The sequence below is a fragment of the Ochotona curzoniae genome, unplaced genomic scaffold (genome assembly GCF_017591425.1).
Source record: "Ochotona curzoniae isolate NIBS_2020 unplaced genomic scaffold, NIBS_Ocur_1.0 scaffold_2453, whole genome shotgun sequence".
NCBI classification, from domain to species: Eukaryota; Metazoa; Chordata; class Mammalia; order Lagomorpha; family Ochotonidae; genus Ochotona; species Ochotona curzoniae.
Window position 1 is genome coordinate 33,005,375 of NW_024467094.1, and position 20,544 is coordinate 33,025,918.

At 50.8% G+C, this 20,544-nt stretch overlaps 2 protein-coding genes across 4 annotated transcripts; both read right to left on the reverse strand.

Moving 5' to 3' along the window:
* Positions 1-800: 800 nt before the first annotated feature.
* LOC121170254 (alanyl-tRNA editing protein Aarsd1) lies at positions 801-11,028 on the reverse strand. The gene is made up of 12 exons (XM_041001301.1): positions 10,960-11,028; positions 10,726-10,857; positions 8,616-8,775; positions 6,328-6,385; positions 5,790-5,946; positions 5,576-5,692; positions 5,222-5,352; positions 4,844-4,910; positions 4,594-4,685; positions 3,811-3,865; positions 2,190-2,284; positions 801-1,409 (listed from the first exon to the last, which is right to left on the reverse strand). The coding sequence occupies exons 1-12, from the start codon at positions 10,996-10,998 to the stop codon at positions 1,274-1,276; spliced, it is 1,239 nt and encodes a 412-aa protein (XP_040857235.1). The 5' UTR covers positions 10,999-11,028; the 3' UTR covers positions 801-1,273.
* A 3,057-nt stretch (positions 11,029-14,085) lies between these two features.
* Positions 14,086-20,409, reverse strand: LOC121170255 (putative protein PTGES3L). 3 transcript variants are annotated; one of them, XM_041001303.1, is made up of 7 exons: positions 20,067-20,409; positions 19,658-19,771; positions 19,491-19,557; positions 19,286-19,384; positions 16,692-16,781; positions 14,964-15,017; positions 14,086-14,501 (listed from the first exon to the last, which is right to left on the reverse strand). In XM_041001303.1, exons 1-7 carry the CDS (start codon positions 20,072-20,074, stop codon positions 14,466-14,468), a joined length of 468 nt encoding a protein of 155 aa, XP_040857237.1. In that variant the 5' UTR covers positions 20,075-20,409; the 3' UTR covers positions 14,086-14,465. The 3 variants fall into 3 exon arrangements, with proteins under 3 accessions (XP_040857237.1, XP_040857238.1, XP_040857239.1); XM_041001304.1 differs by lacking the exon at positions 14,964-15,017 and having other exon boundaries at positions 19,503-19,557; XM_041001305.1 differs by lacking the exon at positions 19,286-19,384.
* Positions 20,410-20,544: the final 135 nt, after the last annotated feature.

Below are 20,544 nucleotides of genomic sequence, written 5' to 3' on the forward strand. Positions count from 1 at the left end.
CTCTCATTATTTCCACGCTGTAAAGTGAGAGCTATGTCCCAGAACGTGCCCCCCATGTGAATGTGTGTGTATGTCCGTGCCCTTCTATTCCTCCGAAGAGTAACTCATTCTTTCTGATTTCTTGCAAGCTCATCAAATATAATCACCCTTCCCTGACCGTGTAAAACTTTCCCCTCCTCTCCCCTAGGACAGGCACAAATGACATCAAAGCTTCACTTTCCTTCGCTGCATCCAACCTCAAACCACTTCCCTGTAAGGTGCTTAAGTGCTTATCTAGTTTGCTAATTGCATTAATTCAAAAAGTTCCTTCTATCTCGGGATGCCATGTTCGTGTCCTTGCTTCTGGGTCAAGAGGCATATCTTGGGCCCGGCATGACGGCTCAATGGCTAAATCCTCACCTTACAAGTGCCGAGATCCCATACAGGCATTGGGTCATGTCTTGGATGCTCCACTTCCCATCCAGCTCCCTGCTTGTGGCCTGCAAAAGCAGTCGAGGACGGCCCAAAGCCTTGGGATCCTGCACCCGTGTGGGAGACCCAGAAGAAGTTCCTGGATCCTGGTTTCAGATCAGCATAGATCACTTGCGGAGTGAATCATCAGATGGAAGATCTTCCTCTCTGTCTCTCCTCCTCTCTGTATATATCTGACTTTGCAATAAAAATAAATCTTTACAAAAACAAAAAACACTGCCAGAAGGACCAGAAAACCCACCCACAACAGTCAGTTTCTGGAGAGCAGGGGGGCAGTGCTAATCTTCTGCTGCCCCTACAGGTGCAGGAGCAAGGGGCTGGATCGGAGGCAGAGCACTCGGGTCTGAACTGGCCCTCCATAAGCAGAGCGCCCAGCCCACGTGGTGACTCACAATATGGGTGCACTGGACCACAACACCAGCCCCTCGACTGTGCATTCTGGCCGTGTCTCAATCTTTTCAAACTCCGTGATCCTCTGTGGCTCTGAAACATGGGTCTGGCCAAGTCCTGCTCGGTGGCTAGGGCCTGGTCTGAGCTCTCGCTCTCACAAAGCTCTCAGCCAGGCTTGGGTACGCCAGCCTGTTTCATCAGCACAATGGCCGCTCGTGGGTGTTCGGCAGAACGGGGTCACATTAGCAAACTGTTTATTCACCAGCGAATACTAATCACCTAGGTACACTGGACACTGCACAAACGGGCCGTGTTGTCACGAGCCTCAGCACAGCCATCTGGAGTGAAGCTGCTTCACTGTCCTGCAGACTGCCGCTGAGTCGGGGAGTGGGCACCCCGGCTCTCTGCGCGTTCACTCCTCCGCACTCTGCGCACTCACATAGTCCTGCAGGAGCGCCTGCGCCTCCGCCCGCCGGCTCATCTTCGTGGCCTTGCCCTGGAAGCGGCCCCGCTTCCCTGCTCCTTTGCCTTCCAGCACCTCGGCCACCCTGAAGAACAGAGTGAGGCAGCAGTTAGAGAAGGTGATCTTGGAGGGCGAAGCCCTACACACAAGACCCCCAGGCAGCGCTGGGTCTACCCCCTCCTTGGGACCCTTCGCACACCTCACACACAGGCACAGGGGCCATGCCTGCTAGAAGAGGAAACAATTGTCCACACACAGGGACCAGAGGACAGAGGGCCCCTGTGAAGCGGGCTGGGTGGAGAGGCCTGCCCTGAGGTGACCACTGCTAGTGCCGTGTGGGGGTTGCAGATGGGAGCATGGTCTGGGCCCCAGAACTTGCTTTTTTTTTTTAAACTGGGTGTTCTTTTTGTTTTATGTAAAAACTGCCTAATTTTAAAACGACAATTAGGTTTGCACATTTTTAAAACAGTGCACACAGACCAAGCCAGTCTACAGGAAACATGCAGCCACCTATGGGGAAGCTCTGCTGTGAATCCCCAGGATTTCCTTCCATGTTTTCCAAAGAGCTTGCATTCATTAGACTCAGGACTCTGCAAACACTCAATGTCAGGAACAGAGCCACATATCTCACTATCTAACTTAAGTAAGAAAATATACACAAGGATTGGCACTGTGATGCAACAGGTTAAGTCTCAATGTAGGCATCCCATATGGGCAACGGTTCGAGTCCCAGCCGCTCCTGCGCCTGGGATGTGAACATTGCGAATGACAGACATGATGCCCCGTCCACGGGTAAAGGGCTGCTTTAGCAGGTTAGTCCATCACATACTCACCCACCCATGTCAGGGAGTCCACCGAGGCTTACCTGGGCCCCAGGGTCTCCACGGCCTCAGCTGGCCCTGCCAGTAGGAAGAGCCCAGCACCTTTCTCATCACCAACAGTTAAGAACAGGAGCGTCCCCTGTGAGGTGAGACAAGGAGATGAGCCCGAGAGTTAAGGAAGTGGAGTCAGCCTTGTGAAACCCACTCAGGCTCAAGACACTTTGTCCAAGATGGTGTTGTGGTGAACTGAATTGAGCTGCTGCCAGGAGTACCAGCATCCCAGATGGCTGCCAATTCAAGTCCTGGATGCTCCACTTCTGATCCAGTTTCCCAACAACATGCCTAGGAGCTGTGTCAGCCTGCAGCGGCCCTTTACCCCACAACTGTTCTCTCCTCCTTCTAGCTCCTGAATAAGGTCAGCACCGACAGAGCGCCCCCTGCCGTGGATGACCTGGACATATGTCTTCTTGAATCTTGAGTTTCTTTTTTCTTTTTTTAATATATATTTATTTTTATTTCAAAGTCAGATATACATAGAGGAGGAGAAATAGAGAGGAAGATTTTTTTTTTAATTATTTTTTAGTTTTACAGCAAGATTTATTTAAAAAGCTGAGAAAGGAGACTCCCATCCTAGAGACAGGAGGGGGCTCTGAGATAGAAAGGACCTTTACCCTTTGCCAGAGTGGCAGGAGGAAAGTGGAAAAAGACCCTAGACTTCTCCCATAATGGCAGGAGTCAAAGTAAAAGTAGTCCTCTGCCATAGTGGAGAAAAGAGACCCCTATTAATGGAGAGGAAGATCTTCCATCTGATCACTCATTCCCCAAGTGACCACAACATCCGGAGCTGCGCCAATCCAAAGCCAGGAGCAGGGAGCTTCCTTCAGGTCTCCCACACTGATGCAGGGTCCCAAGGCCTAGGGCTGTCCTTGACTGCTTTCTCAGGGCTCAAGCAGGGAGCTGGATGGGAAGCAGGGCCGTCGGGACTAAAAACAGTGCCCATATGGGATCCCGGCATGCTCCAGGCGAGGACTTTAGCCGCTACGCCACAGCGCTGGGCCCTTGAGTTTCTTTTTAACTCTTAAAAATAACACACGAGAAGGCACCTATCCTGGTCCTGTAGAATAATGGGTAAAGCTAGCAGCTCATGTGGGCAGCAATTTGAATCCCAGATACCTCACTTCCAATCCAGCTCCCTGCTAAATGTGCCCGGAAAAGCAGCAGAAGATGCTCCAGGTGTCTGAGCCCCAGTACCCATGTGGGAGACCAGAAGTTCCTGACTCATGGTTTCAGTCCAGTCCAGCCCCAGCCATTGTGGCTATTTGAGGAGTGTACCAGCAGATGGAAGATCTTTCTCTCTGTTTCTCCTTTCTGTAAATCTGACCTTCCAATAAAAATAAATAAATCCTTAAAAAAATGTTAAGTGAACATTTTCTTTCACATGTCACATGTCCAGGAAGATTAATAGCACAAACCTAGCTTAATACCGAAGACAGAACTTGGTTCACAGCTAACATCAAGAGAACACTATAGACTGGATTTCTTTGTCCCATTCTTTTCACTTGTTCACGTGGAAGGATTTCAGTTACACCCAAGTCCCTAACTTCCACCTCCCCACATCTCTAACCCAGGCCAGGGGGCCGGGGTGGGGAACCAGGCGCCTCTTACCTCGGACCCAATCTCATTGGCAATGATGTTCATGAACTCAGAATCAGCCTCCTTCCTACGACAAACGACATAGATGTGAGACCCGGGTAGGGGCAGGGCCATGAGCTGCTGGAAGCCTGGCTCCTCTGTGCCCTGCTGGCCTCTCCACATCCACCAAGTTCCAGACCCTTTGCAAAGAGAAGCAGAGGGCCCAGCTGGGGTCACCGAGACACCCTTGCAGCTGCAGCGGTTGGCCAACCGTCCCTGTGTTGGCTTTTATTCCCTTAAACAGAACACAGCAGCGCAAGTGGCAATCTAAGGGACAACACACAGACGGGAGGGAAGGGCTGATCAGACACAGGAATGGGGCAGAGCGGCCTGGCCAGCCTGAGTCCCACACTCCAGTGCTTGAGTTAGACTCCCAGCTCTGGCCACTGGTTCCAGTTTCCTGTCAATGTGGTCCCCGGGGAAGCGGCAGGAATTGTTCAAGGATCCAGCTTCCTGCCACCCACATGGGAGACCTGGATTGGGTTCACAGCTCCAGGCCCAGTAGCAGCCTTGGCAGGTATGTGAGGAGTGAACCAGCAGGTGGGAATTCTTACTCACTTGAATAGATCAAAAGAACACACAAAAATACTACCAGGGGTTCCAGTGGGGATGTTCACAGCAAACCGGGGAACACAGTCAGCTAACACAGGCTTTAGGTGTATGGCGAGCAACCCACCTCCCACTGTGCACGGCACCCAGGGGAGTCGCTGAGCCCAGGACAGCTCACCCACCTGGTCCCTGCTCGTCCTCTCTCACCTGTGTAGCACTACCACACCTCCCCAGTCGGGGCTGCTCCTGAGGCTGTGGGCAACATGCACAGCCAGGTCTCTGAGCAGGCTCAGGTTGTTCTGCAAGGGATGGAATACTTGGTAGACAGGTGGGAGGGTCATGAGAGGACCCCCCCCCCCCGGCCACTCTGCCTCCTCCTCCCCTAGCCTCCCCTCTGAGGAAGCTCGTGTCTGCTCGGGCGGTGAACGGAGCCTCGAGGGCCTGAGCCTCTCCTCACCTTCTGCAACAGCTTGGTGTTGTTCTGGAGCTTCTTCACCGCCTCCACGTGATCCTCGGCCCCGCACCTGTGACACAAAGGCTGCTGGAGACCTCTGCCACGCTACCCACTTCCTTCTGGTACTGGGGGCCCGAATCAGGATTGCTCTTGTGCCCAGGGCACTCTCCTCCAGATGGGGTGCTTAAGGCGCCTCTGGAGGAGACCCCCTTGGTCAACTGGAGGAGAGGACACAAAGGTAAAAACCGACCACTTGTGTGGCCCCGAGGTGTCACCCAAAGTGCTTTGCCACTCTAGCCTGCGCCTCACCCCCAGAGGCAGACAAGAGGGCAAAGTCCCAGGAGCCCGGGCGTGAGGACCCAGGGGGCGACAGGGACATACTTGAGCAGAGCAGTCAGCGCTCGCTCAGTTCCGTGACTTCTCTCCATCCACTTCAGCACCCGGTTCCCAGCAAGGAACAGCAGGTTGGTTTTGTTCTTTTTCCCTTTCTCAGTGCCCAGAATCTTAATGACCTGCAAGGGGGGAAACACAAACACACACACACATACAAGCATGAGTACAGACTGGAGCGGTCCTGGAGCCCGAGGCAGGTGCAGGCTAGACCCCCACCCCGGATCCTGAAGCAGTGAGAAGAGACTTCAGAGAGGCCAGTTTGACGTCCCCTCTCTACTTCCAGCCCCTCTGCGTCCCCCTCCTCCCTCCCTAAGGGGCAGCCACCTGACGACCCTCACTAACCTGAAGGTCACTCAGATTGCTCACGTGGGTGCCACAGCACATGTTGGAATCCACGCCCTCGATGGTAACAACCCGAATGGGCCCGGCGTGATCATCTGGCAGGCCCCGGCCCCGCACCTGGAACCCAGGGGAGGCAGAAGGGCTGTGTGAGACCTGCTGAGACCTGGACACAGCCACCCCACGTGGGGGGACGGCTCCCGGGCTCAGCCCTCACCTGCTCCACCTCCGGATCATCCGGGCTCAGTTCGCGCACGCTCACAGGCAGCCGCCCTCTGATTTTTTCATTGACGCTGTGCTCGATGGCAGCTGCTTGCTCTGCACTCACAGAGGGGCTGTCCAGCTCAATCACACTCCGGAGTCGCCCTAGTTCCCTGCCGGAAGCGGAGCGGCCACAGGAAGCTGATTAGAACACCAGTACCAAAGCTCACAAGGAACGCATGTGTAAACGATCTTACCCAATCCTCACCAAAAAAAAAAAAAAAAAAAAAAAACCCTGCGTAAGGTTAAAACCATCATTCCCATTTGAGAGATGGGTATTAAGGAACATGATCAAGGTCATGGAGTTAATGAGTAGGGTTCACCATCCCCCAGGAATCTGGGCTTCCAATTCTTCATTGAACAAAAGCAGGTATGTTTTCTCTTACACCCGTATCCCCCTTTTCCTCTCAGTTCCCTTGATGCAGTACTGGGCAGAGATCTGACAGCCAGGGATCCAGGCCCTACCATCAGCCTTAGTTAGGTCTCCCACTCACCATGAGGTTGTCTTTAGCCCAAACAGATGGTCAGCAACTGCCGTGATAAGATGCTGCCCTGAGCAGAGAAAGAGACAAGAGAGAAAGTAAGCAGGCCAGCTGCACACTCCCACAAGAACACGGTCCAAGAATCCCACCCGTGAACCATAATGGACAAACACCACAAGACCGCCGCCAGTGCCATGTCACGCATAAAGAAGCCGAGGGCTAGAGAGAGCAAAGAACTCGTCAAGGCAATATGACCTCTCGGGGTACAGCACTGGAATTTGAATTCTAATGTGCAGCATTCATTCACTCAACAAACTCAAAGGCGAAGACTTTAGCTGCTAGGCCACCGCGCCGGGGACCAAGTTTTTTGCTTCTTACAAGATTATGGTCCAGGGCCCGGCAGCGTGGCCTAGCAGCTAAAGTCCTTGTCTTGAATGCGCCTGGATCCCATATGGTCGCCAGTTCTAATCACGGCGGCCCTGCTTCCCATCCAGCTCCCTGCTCGTGGCCTGGGAAAGCAGTCGAGGACGGCCCAAAGCCCTGGGACCCTGCACCCGCGTGGGAGACTTCAGAGGAGGCTCCTGGCTTCAGATCAGCACAGCTCTGGCTGTTGCAGCCACTTGAGGAGTGAATCATCAGACAGAAGATCTTCCTCTCTATTTCTCCTCCTCTACATATATCTGACTTTACAATAAAAATAAATAAATCTTAAAAAAAAAAAAAAAGATTGTGGTCCTAGCACCCAGCCTGGCTAGGACCCAGAGAGCAAGGAAAGGGGCAATACGAGGCGGGAATGGTAGATGGACACTGGCCAGGCAGACCTGAAGCTCTTGACACAAGAGGACTCTGTGTGTGAGTGTGTGTGTGTGTGTGTGTGTGTCTGTCTGTTTGTCTGTCTGCCTGTCTGACTGTTTGTCTTGAGGGGTAGGAGACAGAGTTTGCAACTGCTGATTCACTCTCCAAATGCTGTTCTGGCTGCAGCCCCTTGTTGAATACTGCCAGGAATTCAATCCACGTCTCCCGCCTGGGTGGCAAGAACCTACTTACTTGAGCCATAACTGCTGCCTCTCAAGTCTTTGTTAACAGGAAGCTGGAGTCAGCAGCCAGAGCCAAGAACCGAACCCACAGACTCTGATGTGGGACACAGGTGTCTTAACTGGCAGCTGACCCCACCAGGCCCACCCCAGATTTTTATTATTACTGAAGACTGCTCTGGGGACACCCCTATATCAGAGTGCCTGGGTCCAGCTTCTGCTTCCAATTCCAGCTTCCCGTGGCCACAGCCCAGGAGACAGCGGGTAATGGCTCAGGTCCTTGGCTCCCCTAGACTAGGATCTAGGCTCCTGGCTTCTATCCAGTCAAGCCTGAGCTACTACACACATCTGAGTAAACCAGCGGCTAGAAGTTGCTTCTCTCTCGTTTTTGCCTTTGGGGAAAAAAAAACCAGAATTGTTCTAGCTGCTGCATGTCAGAAAAGTCTACAGAGGAGCCAGGCTTGCTGCAGGGTCACCAGCAAGGGGGCCATTTCAGAGGTCCTGGGGAAGAGCGAGAGTTGGGACCAGCAATGACGACAGTGATGGTGGAACACAATGTGGAGAAACCAATGTGTAAACCAACAGGACTGAGCGCCATCCCCAAAGGCCTTTGGAATGACATCTGAGACTTAAGCAACTGGACAGGCCTGACTGCTCTGTAGGCAACGTAGAGAATGCCAGCAGAAGGCCAGCTTGGAGGGGAAAACTTCTTCACTTTCTCTTTGAATTACTGATTTATTCATTTCCATGTTATCCAGAAGGCAGAGAGAGAAACAGATTTTCCACCTGCTGGTTCACTTCCCAAATGTAGCAAAGCAAGGGTTGGGTCAGGCCAAAGTCGGGAACCTGGAGCGCATAACAGGTTTCCCAGGTGGGTGACAAGGTCCCAGATCCTGGAGCCATCCTGTGCTGCCTCCCAGGACACGCATTAGCAGGAGCCATCTGAATTGGAAGCAGAAGAGCCATGAGCAAAGCAGGTGCTCTGTTAAGGGATGCAGGCATGTCAAGTGTCATCATAAACAGCATGTACATATTGTGTTTAAAAGCCTGGGAGAGATCCCGAACAGAGACATCAAATGGGAAACAGGGAATAGCTAAATCCAGCAGATATTCTTAACATTTGGTTAATTTGCCATACCCTGCCTAAATCTGGCCTGGTACTAGGCACATCTGTCTCTTCTAAAAGGAGACCCTAACCCATGTGTCTGCAGCATTGCCACACATGGCCACCACCCTTCCAGACAGCCGCCACGTCGCCCCCATTACCTGAATGCTGCTGCATGTGGTCAAACCTCCGCTCCCAGTCCACACAGACCTGGACCTGGCTCCCAGGAGTCAAGGCTGTCTGTGTGAAGTGGTCAGCCTGGGCCCCGCGGCGGGTCACTCTGAGCACAGGGATGCCATCGATGGTGCCACGGTCATCAGGCTGGAAGCGAGAAGACAATGTAACCCACCTAGCTGAGACAGGGCTCCTGCTGGGGAAGGCATGGGGTGACCCAGCATCTGACCCAACTATGAGAGAAGGAGGCATGAAAACAAGTGGCTTCACTTTGTCCACAAGTGGATTTTCTGTCCTCTCTACTCTGAACACCTACATGCTTTGTGCTCTAGAAGAAAAAGCAGAATTCAGAGACTGTAACCAAAGCAATGAGTTCAAGGAAACCCAAAGAGCCTTCATTCTTTATTCTTTTTTAAAGATTTTATTTTTGTTGGAAAGTCAGATATACAGAGAGGAGAAGAGAAACAGAGAGGATGATCTTCCAACTGCTGACCCATTCCCCAAGCAGCTGCAATGGCCAAAGCTACACCATTCCGGAGCCAGGAGCCAGGAGTCTCCTCTGAGTCTCCTACATGGATACAGGGTTCCAAGGTCCCAGGCCATCCTCGACTGCTTTCCAAGGCCACAAGCAGGGAGCTGGATGGGAAGTGGGGCTGCCAGGATTAGAACCGGCGCCCACATGGGATCCCAGCGCATGCAAGGTGAGGACCCCAGCCGCTAGGCTACCATGCTGGGCCCAGAGTCTTCATTCTTATGTTTAAGTCTTTATACAACTTTCCTCTCCATCCTCTGCATTGCTACTACCATTAGATTCACAACTACAGGACCCAGCGTGATGGCTCTATTAGTTAACCTCCCCATCAATTGTCGGGATCCCATACGGAGGCCGGTTTGTGTCCCGGTTGCTCCACTTCCCATCCAACTCCTTGCTTGTGGCCTGAGAAGACAGTTGAGGACGGCCCAAAGCCTTGAGATCCTGCAACCACATGGGAGACCTGAAAGAAGCTCCTGGCTCCCAGATTCTGACTGGCACAGCTCCAGCCCTTGTGGTCACTTGGGGAATGAATTAATGAACAGAAAATCTTCCTCTTTGTCTCTCCTCCTCTCTGTATAACTGATTTCGCAACAAAAATAAAATAAAATAGATCTTAAAAAAATAAACAAATAACACCAGCTGCTTACAAGAAACAGCGTTGGACCACAAAGACAGTATCAACCGGTCCCTCCTGAGACTAGAGCGTGTGCGGAAGAACAGAGCTGGACATGGGCATGGCAACACAGCCACGCCACGAAGGAATACACACTGAAGAAGCTCATGAGAGAGCTCACAGACTGGCGCAGTCAGGGAGGACTTCCCAGAAGCAGAGATGTTGAAGGAGACATCCTGCGGATCCCTGTGCTCACAGGTCCCATGTTGGGAAACAACAGCAGTGCTGAGAGGTAAGCTACTAGAACCTTCCCGCCATCAGGTAGGCGGGGCAGACTGTCTCGCGCTGCTTCAAGGCTCACCACAGTCCACACACCTCAACACGCCCCTCGAGGCCTTCGGCAGTGGCCCTACCGCTCTCCTGCGTGGTCTTTAGTCTTCCCTCGACCTGCGTGGTGGGCTCCATTCACACAGTGATGTTCACCTATCACAGCGCCCCTACCCCGGGGCTCCTGGACACCCTGGCCTCGCCTGTACCAGACAAGACTCACCAGGAATACCCGCCCTCCCCTTCCTCACTCCCGCCACCTGGCCGTGTGGGAGGGAACACCCTATACACTTCCAACAGCATCACCTCACAACTGGGAGGAGACACCCTCCTGAAATCACTGTACAAGGCCGCCAGGAGACAGAAGGAGCAGCGTGTCCCTCCCCTTCCCTGCACCTAGCTTTATTTCTATTTAACCACGACATGTGCGCACTGCCACTGTCTCCATCATCCTCTGTTCCTTACAGCCTAGGCTACCTGCAGCATCTAACTACGTGCTAATCAGCCATCCCGGTGAATGAATAACCAAGAGTCCAACGATCTTCCAGCTGGACAATGACTGCAAAGACAGCAGGGCCCGGAGCAGAAAGAACTTCCCGCCGGGAGAGGGTGACGCTGGTACCTGTCCGCCGCCCTCGGGGAAAAGCAGCGTGTCCTCCAGCACCACCTGGAAACCGCTCAGCACGTCCTTCTTGCCGGCGCCTCCTTCCACCTGCAGCTCCGCGGGGCTGCAGGAGACCACGGTGGTGGTGAACTGCACAGGGGACAGAGAGGACAGAGCGCGCTGGGACCCCAGCCCAGCCCCGACACGGCGCCCCAAACCGCCCGGTCAGGACCCTGCCCCAACAGCCCGCACCTCCCGGGCATAGCTGTCCCGCTGACACCGGAACGCCATCGCCGCCGTCTCCCGGGACCCAGGGATGGACACGTGCCGGAAAGCGGCCAGGGCTGGACGGAAAGCAAGATGAGACAAACTTCATGGAGGCTGCGCCTCTGCGCCAAGCAAACAACGGGGCGTGACTTGGCCAAATTTAGCTCAAAACGCCAAGTGCAGCCGTTCTGAGCTGTATAGCCAGGGCTTCAAGGCTGGAAAGAACGACGAAACAAACAAAATCCCTATCTGCGGCCAGAATTTGGCAAAACAGATAGTTCAGCTCCCACCCCCGCCCTTGGGTACTTGAAGAACACATTAAAAAAAAAGACATGTTATTTCAGTGTGGCCATAAGAATATTTCATCAGGTAATGAGCATTTTTAAATTCTTGAGATGTTCTACATTTTTTTCTGTACAGATTTCTAAAAGCTGGAGTATAATTTTACTTAGTCCATCTGAATTCCAATTAACCAAGCTTCAAACCTTGCAGTAGAGCAGCGCTGCCCACCATGGATGGTCCAGATAAAGCGGCTAACGGCAGTGCGCTCGGGGAAATGTCTCAAAAGACTAAATGGATGGAAATGGAAAATGAACTCACTGCTGTTTCAGGTCAACTGAGAAGCCGCCTTGAAGCCTCCAGATATTTCAGGATTTTATAACTTTTTGAATGTTAGGCAGGTGTGTGCCCCACATGTAGCCCATGTGTTATGTAACATGCGCTATGGGACCCCTGTTTGAATGTTTTATGCAATCACATTCCTATTCCTGCTGCAAAACAAATAAACCAAAACTACAGACTCACATTACAAGTCATTTTTCTGCCACATGAATTTTATTGTCTCTCTATATATTTTATTGTCTATATATACACATATAGATATGATTTTTTTTAATTTTTTCAGGGCCCAGCACAGTAGCCTAGCCTTGCACATACTGGGATCCCATTTGGGTGCCAGTTTGTATCCTGGATGCTCCACTTTCCATCCAGCTCCTTGATTGTGGCTTGGGAAAGCAGTTGAGAACGGCCCAAAGCCTTGGGACCCTGCATCTGCAACTGCACCCAGAAGCTCCTGGCTCTGTATATCTTAACTGCTTGGGTCTCTGCCACCCACATGAGAGATCTGGCTGAGGTTTGTGGCTCCTGGCTTCAGCCTGACCCGGCCCCGACTGGTTACAACCATTTGGGGAGTGAATCAGCAGATATGAGCTCTCTCTCTCTCTATGTTACTCTGCCTTAAAAAAAAAAAAAATCAGTTTAATAATAAAATGTCAAACAGTGTATTAAAAACTAAATCCATGATGTGTGTTGAGTTGGAAAGATCTCCAGTATGTACATATCACTTAGCAAAGGCGCGTTGGCATGGGAGTTCATCACGCAAACATCACAGAGCAAACTTACACAAAGTAAGGCAGTTGTGACGCCACCAGGCAGTATAACTTTACAAGATCACTGTGTTCAATGAAATCCATTGTTGACTGTTCATTATGAAACTCATGGCCATATCAAGTGAAGTAAAGCACAGAATGTAGAATTCCAACTACATGCACATTACATTTGCTTGTATATATTAATCTTGTATTATCTAGTATGTAAATTATTATTATCTAGTATGTAATTAATACTACATATTAATTTCCCTGTGTTTTATGCACATCTTATAACGATGTAAGTCATAGATACTATGGAATTTGTGTATATCATAGACAGGGTATTGTAATAATATACTACATATGTATCAGATAAAACTGTTAACAATTTTGCTTTAAATTTTATACTTTTCTGTAACTTTGTATCTCCTGTCTCTGGAACTCTGCCTTTCAAAGAAATCTTTAAAGAAAAAATTTATATTTCTATCACATTTTTCTTTTTTTTTTTAAAGATTTATTTTTTGTTTTTATTGCAAAGGCGGATATACAGAGAGGAGAGACAGAGAGGAAGATCTTCCGTCCGATGATTCACTCCCCAAGTGAGCACAACGGCCGATGCTATGCCGATCCAAAGCCAGGAGCCTCTTCCAGGTGTTCCACACGGGTGCAGGGTCCCAAGACTTTGGGCTGACCGGCACCCATATGGGATCCCGGTGAGTTCAAGGCGAGGACTTTAGCCACTAGGCCATGCCGCCGGGCCCGGGTTTTTTTTTTCAATTTTTTAAAAATAAGATTTATTTATTTATTTATTTGTTTATTTATTTATTTATTTATTTTTATTACAAAGTCAGATATACAGAGAGAGGAGGAGAGATAGAGAGGAAGTGGAGCTGATGGGATTAGAACCAGCAACCATATGGGATCCTGGTACATTCAAGGCGAGGCCCTTAGCCACTAGGCCACACTGCCAGGCCCCACATTTTTAAACTATGTCTATATACTGCTCACATGTTTCAAAATTCACTTTTTCTTTTTTTTTTTTTTAAGGTTTTTTTAAACTGGAAATGCAAATTTTTGGAAAGGAGAAACAGACACAGCTGCTGGTTCCCTACCCAGGTAGCCGCAACAGCCAGAGCTGAACTGATCCAAAGTCAGGAACCAGGAGCTTCTTCTGGGTCCCCCACACGGGTGCAGAATCCCAAGGCTGTGAGCCGTTCTTTACTGCTTTCCCAGGCCACAAGCAGGGAGCAGAGAGCTGGGTGGGAAGTGGAGCAGCTGAGATACAAACCTGCACCTATATGGGATCCCAGTACATCAAGGCAAGTACTTTAACCACTAGGCTACGGTGCTAGGCCCCAAAACTTCACTTTTTCAACTTGCTGTGAGTTCCAGAGCAAAGCCTGCATTTTGTTTAAGTCACAGTCTTGTGTATTTATTAGGTGCTCAAGAAATGTAGACAAAGTAGCTATTATAGGAAGAATAGATACACATAGATATTAAAAAAAAAAAAAACCTAGAGATTTATGTGCCATGCAGGAAGCAGAGGTGACAGGTTTTAGGGATGACGGCATAGGCTCTGAGAAATCCAAGCACAGATGTGAGCAAGAGGAAGTCCTTTGGTCCGGCTCCAAGTCTGCCTCCACCATCATTCCTCCACAAACCCCGCGAGAGCAGAAGCTTTCAAAGGGCAAGAGTCTCGCTCCTGGGAAATAGAAATGTAAAACAGAGACACAGGACAGTTCCCAGGAGTTTATTATCATCCATTAGTTCCTCTGTCACTTACACACACATTCTACAGCCTTCTCATCTCCTTTTGTTCTTTGGCTTTCGCTCTGTCACACATCAAATAGCCAGATGATGGGGTGGCATCACCCCAGAGATTAAAAGTGGATCAGGAGAAAGCCAGATATCTCACCAGCCCACCCTTCCTCATTCTTCCATCCTACGTGGTGCTCAAGTCAAGTGTCATGGAAAACAGAAAAACTGGGGCAGGAACCCCTTAGTCGCAAGCTGCTAGGAAAGCTCTGAGATCCCAGGCAGCCTTGGGGCCAAGAGTTCACGACGTTGGCTTTCAGAGCAGCTGGGGAACAGCCAGGTCTCCTTCTGGCTCCAGTCAGGCAGCTAAGCACTCGGTGCATCGGCGCTGTCGGAATCATCCTGGGGGAACAGAAAGTCCAAATGAGCATCTGTGGGGAGGAAAGGCTCGTGCTCCAAGACGCGGCTCACGCCTACCTGCTCTCCAAGTTTCCTTTCATGATCTTCTAAATCGCACAACTTCGCAGGACACTAATGGGCTAGTGTTTTCATTTCAGATCATGGGTAAGTAGTTCTCAGAAAGCATATGTACTCCATCCCGTTTCATTTTGTTAGTTTTGATCAACGCTACTGTTGTCACCAGCCTGGAGACACTCAGCTGGGTCAGCCTCCTCCAGAGCAGACAGGCAGCAGGGGTGACAGAAGGAGTCAGGGGTCCCACAGGAGTTTTAGAACCTCCTGTGTCAAATTCACATGTAGTTGACACACACTGAGAACTACTGTGCCCTAAGGACCGGGATAGGTGCCTTCTAGTGTGTTATTTTTAAGAGTTAAAAAGAGTCAAGATTCAAGCAGAAAACTTACATCCAGGTCATCCATGGCAGGGGGCGCCCTCTTGGTGCTGACCTTATTCAGGAGCTGGAAGGAAGAGAACAGTCACAGGGGATAAGGGCCGGAGGGAAGGCCCGCTGCACACTGACAAAGCTCCCAGCTGTCTGTGCAAGCCACCCGAAGCAAGTGCAGGGGAGCAAATAAACCCCCACTCCTCCAAAGGAAATAGAAATACACACCCACAAGGACACCCTCGTCCCTTATAACACACCCACACAGGGCACCCTCGTCCCTTATACAGACTGGGGTCTACTGGTATTTTAGCAAGTTGATTTAACACTAGCTGAAATTCTAAAATCAAATAACACATGGCATGGTGCAATTCATTGGGAATTAATTATATGGATTTGGGGGGTTTTTTTTAGTTTTTAATTTGCATTTATTTAAAGTTCATTCATTTTATTTGATTTGGAAAGCAGAGCATTAAAGGAAGAGAAAGAAGTTTCGCCTACTGATTCACTCCCCAAATGTGCACAGCAGCTTGCAACAACCCAGGCTGAAGCCAGCAACCACGGACTCCATCTTAGTCCTCCATTTTAGGTGGCACTGACTCAAGCACTTGAACTTCTGAGTATCTGGGTCATTTGAGGACTCTGTCCCAGGGCACACATTTTCAGAAAACTGGATAAGAAACACAGTTATCTAACCCAGATACTCTGACATGGGATGGGGGTGGCTCAACAGTTGGCTTAGCCCACTACGCAATGCCCATTCTTGTTTTTATTTGAAAGGCAAAGAAACAAAGAGAGATTGAGAGAGAGGACTCTTATCTGCTGGTTCACTCCCTAAATACCCACAAGGGAGTGAGGTAGAGCAGGCCAAAGCTGGGACTCAGGAACCCACTCCAGGTTGCCCCTGTGTCAGGGACCCAGTCTTGGGAGCCATCACCCTGCCTCAAGGTGCACACTAGCAGAAAGCTGGAATCTGGCAGCAGACCCAGGATTCACACCCAGGCACTCCAACAGAGGATGCTGCGCCTCCACTGCCATACCAGATGCCACTGGAATGTGGATTTTTATATTGCCTGCTCTTAACTTCTCACCATGTTGCCTGACTCAGGCAAACAGAGAAATATAAAGAAAGAACAAGAATTGGGGGTGGATCAGTGGTGTAGTAGGCTATTCCTATACCCTGTGGCACCAGCGCTGATCCTGCTCCCTGATGGTGACCTAGGAGGCAGGGACCTGGATGGCCTAAGAACTTGGGACACTGGACCAGTGCAGAAGACACAGAAGAAGTTCCTGGCCCATGGCTTTGGATCGGCTCAGCTCTGGTTGTTGTGATCACTTGGGGAGTAAATCAGCAGATAGAAGACCTCTCTCTCTCTCTCTCTCTCCCTCAAATCTGCCTTTCAAATAAAAATTAGGAAATCCTTTAAAAAAAAAAAGAAGAAGAAGAAGAAAGGACAAGAACGACACAAAAGTGGGAAAGCTTTTGTCACACTTTTTCAGAACACAGGCTCTAGTCCATGAAGAGCAGGTCAATCTAGACACGTGGATTTCACTCGCAGTCCTTCCTCTCCTCCCTGTGAGGCACATACTACGCAAGATAGGGAGAGGGTCGCAGCAGAGACGAGTGGCCTGTCTGGGCGCCATGGGCTCCTCAGCCTGGCCCTGCTGAGAACTCGCTGGAGAAGCCAGTGCGCACAAACACAAGGACCCACCTGAGCAGCAAACAGCGTGAGCTCCCTCCCTCCCTCACCTCTGCGTAGTGCTCCACCTGAGCCAGCTCCACCTCCTCGTCCCCTTCCCAGTCTCTCCAGTTATCAAAGTCCACGGAAAGCCACACAGGCTGCAGGAAGAAACAGAGAGAGAGGGCCCGAGGCCAGGAGCAAGAGTGTGGGCAAGCGCACAGTGGTGGGCTCTGGGGGAACCTAGGGCCAAGGAGGACGTACCCTTTTCATCAACCCCTTTCATTATGATCCACCAAACTCACCCAGGAATTCACTAAGTGCCATGCACAGGGCCAGGCATGACAGGCTCTGGAAAAGCATGGACGTTCTGTCCTCCACGAGCTGACATCACACCATGTCTAAAGCTCTATGGGTGTCAAGTAAGCAAGACAAACATGCACCCTCCTTGGAAGCAGAGAGACAAGCCCTCTTGGGCCCATGTTCTGAAGTTTCCACATTTTTACAGATAAGAAGCTTTTTACCCACTCATTTAACATACACTAACAGACCAGACTCTGATTTTGGCAATTAGAATATAAAACTGTTTAACGCACTTTCCTAGCCACCAGGAAGCAAGCGGGGGAGGGAGGTGCAGATAAACCATATACTATAGTGTGCAAAGTGGGGTACCGAGGTCAACGAGAGGCTATCACGGGAACTCCATGAGGAGTTGGGGGAATCTCAGCTTTCCTACAGCATGAGGATACATGAGGATTCAGGGATGGTGGCCTTCTAGAAGGAAGCTTCAGTTTCAGCCAAGTTGGGCTGGACTGTGCAAGAAGCTGGCATCGGTTTATCAGTTTGCTGTGGCTGCAATGTGAAGTTTGAGGCAAACGACATGGAGCGAGCTTGTGTGTCAGGCACTAGTGCTTGGGCTTGACCTAAGGGGTGAGGAGCCAAAAGCTCACATGCCTACGAGAGTCAGGGAAGTAACAAAAAGGATGAAAGAGGGGTGGAAGACATGCCCCCACTTAGGCATTCAGGAAACTTAGACCGTATGGCCAGATGCTCCCAAAAAATCCTGAACTCAAAATTCCAGATTCCTAGGCGAAATGTCAGTGACTAGTCAAAAATTATACATGTCAGCAAGCAATCAAAATGACTCTCAACACTGGGAAGATTGTTAAAACAAGTTTAAATTCAGTCAGCAGATGGCCATTTTTCAACCTTTAGGGAGAAACCCCTAAGGGCCTTTTTTTCTTAAAGAAACTTAAAAATTGTGACTAAAATCCTTGCCTTACACATGCGGGGATCCCAAATGGGCACTGGTTCTAATTCTAGCAATCCCACTTCCCATCTAGCTCCCTGCCTGTGGCCTGGGAAAACAGTCAAGGACGGCCCAAAGCCATGGGACCCTGCACCCGTGTGGGAGACCTGGAAGAAGCTCCTGGCTCCTAGCTTTGGATCAGCTCAGCTCTGGCCATTGCGGTCACTTGGGGAGTGAACCATCAGATAGAAGATCTTCCTCTCTGTATCTCCTTCTCTCTGTGCATCTGCCTTTCAAATACAAATAAATAAATCTTTCTTGTTGTTGTTGTTAAGATTTATTTTATTTCTATTGGAAAGTCAGATATACATAAAGTCAAAGAAAGGAGTCTGAAAACTCCATCTCCCACACAGGTGGCAAGGACCCAAGGATTTGGGTCATCATCTGCTGCCTTCCTAAGTGCATTAGGAAGAAGCTGGATTCGAAGCAGATTCCCTGGAACTCAAACCAACACTCCAATATGGTACAGGGACACCCTAAGCAGCAGCTTGATCCACTGTGCCACAATGCCAACCCTCACAGAAGGTCTTCAGTGGGAAAGTGTCAAAGTCAAATCTGTTTTAGACAAATCCCTGTTGGGGACAATGCAGAGGATGAAATGGGTAGGACCAACGATGGGAACAAACCTTTCAACAAAACCCCAGTAGGTGAGGTTTTAACTAAGAATTGAGTAATGACACTATTTAGGATGTCCTAGCAGATTAAGCCACTGCCTAGGATGCCTGCATCCCACGTGTGAGTGCTAATTCAAGTCCCAGCAACTCTGTGCTTCTGATCCAGCTTCCTGCTAATGCACCTTGCAGGTGGCTGATGGTGGCCAAATACATGGGTTCCTGCCGCCACCTGGCTCCTAACTTCAGGCTGGCCCAGCACTGGATGAGTGAACCAAAAGAAAGACAATCTTTCTCTGCCTTTCTAATAAATAAATCTCCTTTTATTATTTATTTTTATTGAAAAGGCAGTTTTACAGAGACGAGAAACAGAAAGACCTTCCATCCATTGGTTTACTCCTCAATGGATGGAGTTGAGCTGATCCAAAGCTGGGAGCCTCTTCTGGGTCTCCTATGTGGGTGGCAGGGTCCCAAGGCTTTGAGCCATCTTCTATTACTTTCCCAGGCCACAAGCAGGGAGCTGGACGGGAAGTGGAGCAGCTAGGGCATGAACTGGCGGCCATATGGGATCCCGGTGCATGCAGGCAGAGGATTAGCTAATGAGACACTGTGCCGGGCCCCAAATTCATCTTTAAAATACATGTCTAGAAGGTCGGATGGGCCAAACCTTGGGAGTAACTGTTGGCTGGAGAAAAGGCAAGGGCAGTGCCAGACCTAACTGGGTACCTGAGAACACAGCACCCACCTTGATGTCCTCCTTGGTGAGCCGGGGCCAGGCCACCTTCTCCTTCCACTTCCTCACAAAGCAGGTAATGGAGCGGCTAGAGCGCTTGTCTTGGGAGTCCTGCGGGCAGACGGCCTCATTCCCAGCACTTGGAGCTGGAGAATGGATCTCCAGTCCTCCTGGGAAGCCTCCCGTCGCGCAGCCTGCAGGGTGTTTGCATCCTTACCTTGCAGTTCACCTTGGCATAGAACTCAATCTCGTTGTGCAGCTCCACCCCGTCGGCATTCTTACAGCTGAGGAGACAAGGGAGCTGAGGAGACGGGAGACAGAACACGGGCGCAGGACAAGCAGAGGCTTGGGGGAGGCTGGACCCTCCGCAGGGAAGGCCCTTACCTGAACACCAGGCGGTGGTCCTCGATCACCACCTGCACATCAGTGCTGTCCTCCACACAGAACTCCATGAACACATACTTGGGCCTGTCGTACCACAGGGTCCGGGCATGCTGCCTGAAGGAGTCAGGCGGGGCTTCATACAGGTGGGAAAGGGAAGACTGAGGGGAAGGGGAGTGGGTTGGGGACAGCACAGGGACACTTGATGTCTAGGTTTGGCCACGCTGCAGCTGAGGCAGAAAAGTGTGGAAGGAAGTAAGAGGATTTGGACCTGGTGAGGGTGAACCTGGTGGCAAAACGCGAGGTTAGAGGCTAGTTGAACATTCTGGTCTGCAAGCAGATCCGGGGCCTCAGGGAAGCTGGAGTATGCAGGCAACCCCCAGCGGGAAAAGGGCCATGTGGCCGTACTCACCGTGCCATGGCGGCTCCAGAGCCCGGGTGGCCTTTGGAGCCCCAGGCAGGGACTGCTATCTTTAGATCCCAGGGAGGCCCCTAGCAGCTGCATCTCCTTATATGGTCGGGGGGTGGGGGAGAAGCTTGAGAAAGGGGCACGTGGCTCCACAGATAGGGCATCTGCACTCCGAGGAGGCTCAGGTGAAGTTCATAATCCTTGCACCCCTGCCCCACCCCGGGGTCTCCAGGACTGCACAGAACAAAGCACCAAGGCAACGACTAGCATAGATTTTTCATACGGAGAATGCCTTGTGCCAGCCTCCCTTGATCCAGAGATTAGCACTCAGGGTTTCAGAGGCGCTCAATTAAAAAAAAAAACAGTGAGAGTCCTAATCAAATCTCGGCCGCGACCCGCCCTCAGGGGCGGCCGGACGCCGAGCCCCGCCCACCGCTGCTCCCGGCCCGCGCGCCGTTGCCATGGCAGCGAGGGGGCGCGG